At 39.4% G+C, this 10,583-nt stretch overlaps 1 protein-coding gene across 1 annotated transcript in view; it reads left to right on the forward strand.

The window, feature by feature from the left end:
* Window positions 1–1,363: 1,363 nt before the first annotated feature.
* Window positions 1,364–10,583, forward strand: part of LOC102296706 — a 16,213-nt gene continuing 6,993 nt past the window's right edge. Inside the window, exons 1-4 of the mRNA XM_042217460.1 lie at window positions 1,364–1,435; window positions 5,990–6,101; window positions 9,236–9,272; window positions 9,359–9,422. Coding sequence (XP_042073394.1) covers window positions 1,427–1,435; window positions 5,990–6,101; window positions 9,236–9,272; window positions 9,359–9,422 — 222 coding nt within the window. The 5' untranslated portion in view covers window positions 1,364–1,426. The remainder of the gene's footprint in view (window positions 1,436–5,989; window positions 6,102–9,235; window positions 9,273–9,358; window positions 9,423–10,583) is intronic.

Genomic DNA, 10,583 nt, shown 5'->3' on the forward strand with positions numbered 1-10,583 from the left:
CTATCTATCTATCTATCTATCTATCTATCTATCTATCTATCTATCTATCTATCTATCTATCTATCTATCTATCTATCTATCTATCGAGAGAGAGAGAGAGAGAGAGAGAGAGAGAGAGAGAGAGAGACTAATCATAGATACAAGTGACTTGCATGAAACACATGTATGGGATCAAACATTTGGTAAAACATAATGGAAAAATGTTGGACACACCTGATCCATGAACAAAAACAAAGCAGTAGAAAAACTGGACACACAGGATGATTGCAACACAACGAACCTTGAGTGATTGTTCCACAAGTATTTCTTGTTTTATACTCAGTCTTCCTCATCATCATGTTTTCTCTTTCCTTTCTTGTTGTGCCATCAGCTACAACATAATGATACTCTGTAGAATATTTTTTAAAGGCATTTAATCATGTAAACAAACAAGAAATTAAAACAACTTCAGGAAACTGAAGTAAATAATAGGCTGAAAGAAAAATTGGGGAGGCATTCTTTCGACACCAGGGTGGGCAGTAGAATAATTACAATCACCAACAAATTATTTTTACAGTGATTATTTTGTATTGTTGAATACAGATTTAGCTGAAATGCTGTAAGATTTTACACTGGAGACTATGTTGTGCTGTCAGTAATTACTAGTTAAAAATACAGATTAAAAACTAAAAGCTGCTGACAAGCAGTGGACAAAAAACATATCTAATATTCTACTAAACGCTAGAATAATGAGTTAGGTACTGTAGAAACAACATGCTGATGGTGGTCCTGCTTTGTCTATACATAAAGACATTGCTAAACTTAATGTGCTCACAGGAGCAACATGGGTTTAAGTATCTCATCCAAAAATTATTCAGCATACACACATCAGTGATTGACCTGCTCTACTACCTGAGCCACAGCCAGATATCAGAAAAAAAAGACTTCTACAAATAAGTTCAGTTCAGTTTAGTTCATTTTTATTTCAAACATGTACATTCACAATCATTGCAAAAAATAATTCCATTCTTTTGTTTGAAAGGGAGGGTTTTTTTCTAAACAGAAGCTTCAATAAGCATCTTGATCTTATCCTGAAGCACATTAGGCCTGACTTGTTTTTTTCCTCTTTTCTGTGTAAGAGTCATTGTGACTGGATCCATTTCCTGTGCAGATATGGAGGGCATGTTTTAAGGTAACAAATATACAATTATGACAGCAATATTCTGTTTCTGAAAATAGATCTCACTAAATTGTTTGCACAGGTAAGGAGTCAGTGAGCACCACACCCATAGATACACATACACAAATAGAAAGACAGGAGGCAGATGGGAGGAGCATGAACAACAAATACATCTTAATATAAGGAGGAGAGTTTGATGTACATAGCAGTCAGAACTTGACATCAGCAACAGAGACATCCTTTTTGTGCAGACTGAAGTCCATCACCATGGCCAAGGTAATTAACACATACTTACACAGTAACATTCATCATGATATTATGAAGCGGGGGGGGGGCTCATATAAGAAGTTTTTTATTTAATATTCTAGTTGCTTTCATATTTCTACATTGTATATAATTTTTTGTTCAAGATGAGTTCGCTAAAACCTTTTAACTATACTTTAATCAGATTAGTGACAGTTACTTTTCTCAAACAACACTCGATATATTGAAATGTGTATTTGAGTTTTCTAAGTACATTCTGTAGGGGTTCAGAAATATTTGTAACTTCTTCCTAATGTTAAAACCACTTTGAACTTTAAAAGGCTCTGTACAAAGGACACCAAATATTTGTGTGAATGGATATTTTTTTGGACACCAAATGCGCTTAGGTAGATAAGTTTAGTCATTTTCAGATCTGACCATTCAGACCACTGCAACACATTTGTTCGTAGCTCAAAACATGCAGTGGTACTGAATATTCAAAGATATGTAAATAGTAAAATAACAATATTTTATCTTGGAGACACAGCTAGTTGCTTCTTCAGGTCATTCGGCTCATTAAATGTTGCCCCAGTTTTGGCAACAAGAGCTCAAAGTGCCCAACTTACATCCTGATATATGTACAAAAACTGTCCTGATGCAACTTCAACTCCTGGATCAAACCATGCTCTCAGTTTCTTCCTTTTCTTATTCAAAAAACATAATGACCAACTCATCATCACTTGATTTTTTTTTAACAGTATGAAAGTGATCGGTGTGTAAAGGCCTTAACTGTCCACCCATAAGATTTTACTAAAAATCGCACAGTCAAACTTGATGTGAAATTCATGAAGCATGTTCTCCTTCTGAAATTATTCCCCAAGCCTGCTTTGCTTGTTCTACCAGGTTTCCATGGTCTCCTACAAGATTTTATTTGTAAGTTCTCTGGGTGATTAGACTTCCTCCTACAGTCCAAAACATACATGTTAAGTTAACTCAGAGGTTCCCAAAGTGTGGGGCCCGCCCCCTACAGGGGGCGCACAGCCATTGCAGGGGGGGCACTGTATGGAAGAAAAAAATGCTTGGATACTGCTAGCATAATGGACAGGTTTTTGATGAGGCACCCACACAAACGCAAAAGAGGGAGTTGAAGCATCGGCAAATATGTTTCCAAACCAACTTCCTTCCAAGCCAAAGACTAGAAAATATAGTGAGGCATATCTTCTCTTTAGCTTCACCTGCACAAGTGCGAAGGTAGGTCTTCCCTGCAGAATTGGTTTTCCCTGCGCCGGGAGCAGCGCTGGGCTCTCCAAATCACGGACAAACTGTATCCCACATTCTTGATTTTTAGTTCACAAACACTTCTTGTGACGACTAACTACTCCTGACATTTTGGAGATGTTAGCTCTTTATACAGTAAAGTTAAAGTGGGATATAAATAATATCAGGCTGATCCTGCTGTAATTTGTTCCCCCGGTTCAAATCACGGACAAACAGCATCCCACAATTGTTTATGTTTTTAAACCCATTTTGCACAGAGAAGCATTTTTTGAAAAATGTATTGCTAGCAATGTTGAATATTATTACGCAGGGGGAAAAAAACAACTACACATAAAATAATTACACCGTGACGCCTCTGCCTTTCTAAATGGAGGGACAGTAACTGCGTGTGTGTATATGTAAGCGTGTAAAAATGGAAGATAGTAATATTAACAGTAACAGTATTTTTTCCTCTATCTTCCATTGTAGAAATTAATCTCATGTAAACAATAACATGGCACACACACACAACGTGGCACACAACGTGGCGTGAAAAAAGGCACATACCTTTGACGTTGCGTGCCGAACTCTGTATTCCTCGTCCACACAGAAACGCAAAAACAGTTTAAAACAAAATCTCAGTTTTCGGTGATTCGAAACGCCGTTTACTTGTAGACACAAGGCCCAAACGCATAGAAATAGCTGCATTTTCAAAAATACCCATGTAGGTGTGGACATACAGTGGCTTGCAAAAGTATTCGGCCCCCTTGAACTTTTCCACATTTTGTCACATTACAGCCACAAACATGAATCAATTTTATTGGAATTCCACGTGAAAGACCAACACAAAGTGGTGTACACGTGAGAAGTGGAACGAAAATCATACATGATTCCAAACATTTTACAAATAAATAACTGCAAAGTGGGGTGTGCGTAATTATTCAGCCCCCTGAGTCAATACTTTGTAGAACCACCTTTTGCTGCAATTACAGCTGCCAGTCTTTTAGGGTCTGTCTCTACCAGCTTTGCACATCTACAGACTGAAATTCTTGCCCATTCTTCTTTGCAAAACAGCTCCAGCTCAGTCAGATTAGATGGACAGCGTTTGTGAACAGCAGTTTTCAGATCTTGCCACAGATTCTCGATTGGATTTAGATCTGGACTTTGACTGGGCCATTCTAACACATGGATATGTTTTGTTTTAAACCATTCCATTGTTGCCCTGGCTTTATGTTTAGGGTCGTTGTCCTGCTGGAAGGTGAACCTCCGCCCCAGTCTCAAGTCTTTTGCAGACTCCAAGAGGTTTTCTTCCAAGATTGCCCTGTATTTGGCTCCATCCATCTTCCCATCAACTCTGACCAGCTTCCCTGTCCCTGCTGAAGAGAAGCACCCCCAGAGCATGATGCTGCCACCACCATATTTGACAGTGGGGATGGTGTGTTCAGAGTGATGTGCAGTGTTAGTTTTCCGCCACACATAGCGTTTTGCATTTTGGCCAAAAAGTTCCATTTTGGTCTCATCTGACCAGAGCACCTTCTTCCACATGTTTGCTGTGTCCCCCACATGGCTTGTGGCAAACTGCAAACGGGACTTCTTATGGTTTTCTGTTAACAATGGCTTTCTTCTTGCCACTCTTCCATATTGGCCAACTTAGTGCAGTGCACGACTAATAGTTGTCCTATGGACAGATTCCCCCACCTGAGCTGTAGATCTCTGCAGCTCGTCCAGAGTCACCATGGGCCTCTTGGCCGCATTTCTGATCAGCGCTCTCCTTGTTCGGCCTGCGAGTTCAGGTGGACGGCCTTGTCTTGGTAGGTTTTACAGTTGTGCCATACTCCTTCCATTTCCGAATGATCGCTTGAACAGTGCTCCGTGGGATGTTCAAGGCTTGGGAAATCTTTTTGTAGCCTTTTGTTCCACTTCTCACGTGTACACCACTTTGTATTGGTCTTTCACGTGGAATTCCCAAAAAATTGATTCATGTTTGTGGCTGTAATGTGACAAAATGTGGAAAAGTTCAAGGGGGCCGAATACTTTTTGCAAGCCACTGTAGCGTAAAAGAGTTAGTAGTGCATTTTATTACTACCTGTAATTTATTGCAGTTTACTTCTATTTGTTTAATTGTTTGCTAAATATTTGAGGTGTGAAATAAACCGCAATGGAGTTTGAAAAGAAAATATGGGTGTGTGTTGTTGGAGGATGTGCTTGTGCAGGCCAGTTTTGCTGCAGAACAAGCGGGAGAAAAATAGTCCTGACTCCCAGGAAGCAGGAAGCGGGGGGTGTCATGTGATGCTCTGATGCTGTAAATTCTACTGCTGTTGATTCTTGATCTTGTTTGAGAAAAGTAGTGCATACTAGTGATGTTCTTATTACTTATTTGTTTTAAATTTACTTTTGGATGCCTTCTCTCTTCCTCCTATATTATAATTTTGAAGTCTACAGCTTTTGACAGAGTTAATCTCAGAGTTGCATCCAATAGCTCCAATAGCTATCCAGAGGAAAAGCAGCTTTATTACAAACCATTCCACTGTGTAAACCTGAAATCTGTGTTGCACCTGACCTGCACAATGTGCAGAAGAGCACAAAACATTTACCCTCAGATCCTGACTCATCTGGATATTAAAGTTATGCAGTAACCATGTCACATGCCTAAATGTCCATTATTGCTGTTGTTTTATTTCTGTATACCATTCAGTGTTTGGCACCTGTTAATCAGAAATATATACTGTAATATTCAGACACCATTAATTGTCGTATTTTGACAGACATTTCAGTGCTGTGTTAGAAATCTGACAGAGGGAGAAAAACAAACTTCATGACAGTGATTTGTGCTGTTGCAGATCTCTACGATTGTGCTTCATCATCATTGTTTATTACAGACCAATATATGACTAAAAATCTAAAACTGCAAATCCATTTGGTCCAGATGTGTACATTTGTAACTCATGTACCTGTGTTTTTCTTTTTGTAACTGGCTGTGCTGATTTGTTGTTGTTTCTCTTGCTTCCAAAAAGTCAATGATTGTTTAAAAAAATACATTTATTAATAATGTAAATTGCCTGCACCTATCATAGACGTCTACATGACATCCAAAAACATTACCCATTCCAAAGTTCAAATGTTGAACATCTGGCGCCCGCAATGCAGGTATTTCACTGGTAGAGTAAGTTTTCTTGACTTCTATCAGATTAGTGTAAATTTCCTTCTGTGCCCAGACAGAGTCAAATGCACTAGGTAGACATATTCAAATGTATATTGGACTTTGCTAAATATCCTGGGCACCACCCAGTTTCTGTTGCAGCTGTTCATTAAATCTCTTCAATCTTGCAGCTTCCCTTTATGATGGGTCGTTACAAATGGTTTGTTAAGGTGCTGTCAGTGGGTGCAGAGTGCAAGGGTGAGGACCCAAACGCAGGACACAAGGAGACAACTTCAGCAAAACGTGAGTTTTTAATATGGTTATGAACAAACCCCCCCACATCACCCCCCACCCACACACACACCACACACACACACACACTGTACAAACACACACACACACACACACACACCCCACACACACACCAAAACAAACGTAAAAACAACACAGGGCCCTACTCAACGTGTCATTTGTGAATAACCAAGGTTATTGTTTCTCATGTGTGCTTTAATTAGAACCACAATTTTTTCCTAACCAGGTTGTGTTCAGTGCCTAAACTAAAAATAGGTTCACGGTTCTTTATTTGCCATTTGTTCATAAACCAGCAGTCTAATCACATTGGAATTCTTGTGCAGAGCTCTCAGTCATAGTAAGCATGTTAGAAAAAAACAGACAAAAATAAACAAGACAATACAATGTTCTGCTCTTGCTCTTGACGAAGGCGGTCGCACTTTTCTCCTCTCCTCCTCCTCTCCCTTAGCTTCCCTGCTTAGCCTCTTATGTCCTTGTCTAGTCTCGTGTTTTTTGTATTACTTTTCCCTGGAACACTCTCTCACAGTCTGTTCTCTAAAACCTAAAGGGAATTATGGATTTGATCAACTGGTCTCTGAATGCAATTGACACCCCTTTCTCAACGAGAAGTTTGGGCTTGGGTGAGCCTGAGTGCTGAAGATATCTACCTATTCGGAACCATGGTAACAGGGTTCTGGCTGATCGGAGCTGGCTTGGCCCTGACTTATCGAAGAATTAAGAAAGCGGAACCGGCTGTTCAAACCCCCACAAGGCTGCCCGCTGGGATTGAAACGATGGGAAGAGGCGTGAGTTTCTCAAAATGGGCTCATTGAGTGCAGCACGGATAAGATCTTGGAAAGGCTTACGGCTGCCGTGAATACTCAGAATAAGATCTCTGAGTGCAGACTGGATTACATCTTGGAAGGGCTCGCTCGGAATAACATCTCTGAGCGCAAATTGGATGACATCTTGGGGAGGCTCACTGTGGTCGTGAGTTCTCAGAATCGGCTCTTTGAGCACAAGAATGACAACATCACAGAGCGCAAGTTTGATAACATCATGGGAAGCTCACGGCTCTCCAACGGGAGATTGACAGACCAGTGTTGGACTGTTAGAACAGCTTTGAAATTCATATGAGTTGTTCGCACTAAAGTAAAAACCACCATCACTTCATGCGGATACCCCTTTGGCGCCAGCTGCGGTCTCAAGGCTGGAGCTGAACAACAACACCCTGATAACGACTGTGTTTAGACTGTTCTTCCCATTCTATGCAAGGCCACCTGGGTTGGCTGGAAGACTGTTTACTTAGCCTGGCAGGGCGAAGGACACTGTCTCAGCTGAACTCTGGACACATACACACACACACGCACACAGACATATATACACATGCAGACATACACTCATCCCCCCTCCAAACGCCTTCGACGCTTATTCCCTTCCGATGCTGACGGTGGATCAAGGAGACCAGCGCACAGGCTGCAGGCCCGGATGTACTGTCTAATTCGGCTGTCTCTCACCCTTTACCCACCCCTGTTGCTTGTCATGTGTTTCTTTGGTGTATTAAGAGTTTTTTCATGTGCTATGTGCAGAGGTGTTTTTTTTCTGTTCTCAAACTGATCTCCCTGTTGGAGCTCAGTCTGGGCCTGTCTTCCCCATGTAATTTTTTGTGTAATGTATGTATGGTCGGAGGGTAAGATGGCGCCGCCATTGCGTGCAATAGGTCAGCAGCCTTATGAAATTTCCCCTTGTGGGACTAATAAAGGTATAAAGGTATATCAAATCAATACTAATACAAATTATAAATTATACACCCTTTACATGAGGGGTGGTGGTATATACACAATTATATTGCAGATGTTGCACGCTGAGTTGAATCAACACAACTTATTCATATTCATTAAGACTGTGCATTTTGTGTTGATAAAATGTGATTTAAACATATTTAGATGAAGTAAGTTAAGCTCTTGGAAAATTTTAATCATTCACAATTTTGTCACTTTATCCCAACACTATTCAATAACTTTTACCCCAATATTACTTGGTCACTTAAATACTACATGTTGTCTTCATGTTAACATAAAACATAAAAATTTAATAGATTTACAACAACTTCTTGGATTTAAACCCAGGACTTTCTTGCTGTGAGGAAACAGTTGGAACCACCACGCAACCAAGCTGTCAATTCAGGCCTAACAAAAGGTGGAAAGCTACGATTGTCCTTGACAGGTTAAACCACAATAAATAGCAATAGCAATAGGTGTGTGTATAGTTGTCTGCCTCTTATAACCCCAGTGATTTTTATGTGGTTTGAAATCTCGTGTGATCTTGTGAATTTCAAGAGTTCTGGCAACTAACCACTCTTACTAAATAGAAGAACAAATTAAGTTGTTGAATTTCATACAGATCCTACATGATTTAATTATGTTCACCGGAGAAACATGAAATTTTTTGTGCAAATTACAAGTTAGGCTTTTGTATATGTAACAACCACACAATTTACTTTTTTAGTGTAGTGTGGGGTTATTATTGCACATTGTTCAGTGGTTTATATGAGTGATAATGCTGTCTGCTCTGCTGTGTCTTAGGTTGTCTGTGCAGTTCTTGTGTCTGAGCAGAAACGAGCTGTATGGAACGAGACCCTTATAATTCCCTCTGCTCTTTTCCAGTAGCACCGTGTGTACATAGAGATCATGGATGGACGTTTTGTCCCTTTGATGCTCTCCTCAGTCTTTATGACTCTTTGCAGAGCCTTCCGTTCTGGTCGCGTGATGTTGCTATACCAAACAGTGATCCCTGCAATGAGGATGCTCTCGATCAGTCCTCTGTAGTCCTGTGTGAGAGGGCAATGGTTCAGGCTGGCTTTCCTGAGCAGGCTAATGAAATAGAGCCTTTGCTGGGCTTTTTTCCACTGTGGTTATGGTGCTAAGTCCAGCTTAGGTCTGATGTTACCTGCAAGTAGTTTTGTACTTGTGGGATGAACACAGGCATTACAAGACAATGCTGCATTATTGCATATCACATGAGAACACACTGTTACAATTAGGGTTAGGGTTTGTTGTTAGGCACAATTGCAAGAAAACAAATCTTTATAAACTACTTGTCATAACAGATTATCAGTACTGATTCTTTTCCCCTTTGTTACCCAGAACACAACACCACTGTTGATTATCATTCTTTGGCGAAGTAAGTATCTATTAATAAACCAAGCTGCATTTTCCACCAGTTAAGTATTTTTCTGTTATGCATTCTTCTTGGTTTTTACTCTTTAGTGGTGGTAAAAAAGTTGAAAACAACATTACTAAGAAGCCACGCTTCTACAATGAAGAACACAAGGTGAGACACTTTGTATTTTCAAATCTTTTGTTTTCCGAGTGAGAGACAAGACTTCCCAATAGGATAGGCAGATTCTTATTAGCTGGGATTTTTTGACCTGCCATAATTACAATATGTTGACTTCTTTGAGGCTTGTAACCAGTGTTGTCAAGTTACTTGAAAAAAGTAATTGGTAACTAATTACTGATTAGTTCTCCAAAAAAGTAATCCCTTTACTTTACTGATTAATTATTTTTAAAAGTCATTAGTTACTTAGTTACTGAATAGGTAATAAAACAATAGACCTTTCAGCCCAATTCTATTTTTTCCTGCATAATGCATCATATAAAATGTAATCAGCCAGGTCCATAAATAAGAAGTGGGAGGCACATTTGACAACTGTTGTAATTCCTACACCGTTCACCTGATTTGGATGTAAATACCCTCAAATAAAAGCTTTCTGCAGTTAAAGCACATCTTGTTCGTTTCATTTGGAATCCATTGTGGTGGTGTATAGAGCCAAAAATGTTAGAATTGTGTCAATGTCCCAATATTTATGAACCTGACTGTAAAAGTCTCTATTATTATTTTATTATTTTTAATGTTTTAATTCTTAAATGTGATCTAACAAAGGTAAAGGAAAAAAATTAACTATGTTTGCTGTTCATATGTCTTGTAATTGGGATGAAGTAAACATCTGTTTAGTAATTTAACATAAAATTGTTTGATAGTGTTAATTTGGAAAGCCAAAACTCTAGCGGGTCCACCAGACCCATGAACACTGGCTGAGTAGCAAAAATATGAACACCACACAAGGGTTAACTTTATCCATCAAGCAAAAATTAAATTATATGCCACAGCCTTTGACTTGAAGAAATTTGTTTAACATTTAAACCTATTTTCTGCATATTCCAGCATATAAAATAAAATAAATTAAAATAATTTGTTGTGTTAACACTCACGCTTTCAAATAGATGTAAGTAAAACACAGCAGAAAATAAATAAAATCAAAGACTCAGCTGCACTAAGTCCTGTCGCTCTTAAATCTATTTTCACCTATTTAGCAGGAATGGAGTGAGTGGAGGTTTGCCCATTGCTGTAGCGGTCATATCAGCAGGGGAATCCGGGGATTTCTCTGTGAATTTCACATTCCCGTGGCAGCATGCTTGGTGCTTGCTCAGA

Source organism: Haplochromis burtoni, unplaced genomic scaffold (assembly GCF_018398535.1).
Source record: "Haplochromis burtoni strain Fernald_Lab_line unplaced genomic scaffold, NCSU_Asbu1 Contig_2021, whole genome shotgun sequence".
NCBI classification, from domain to species: Eukaryota; Metazoa; Chordata; class Actinopteri; order Cichliformes; family Cichlidae; genus Haplochromis; species Haplochromis burtoni.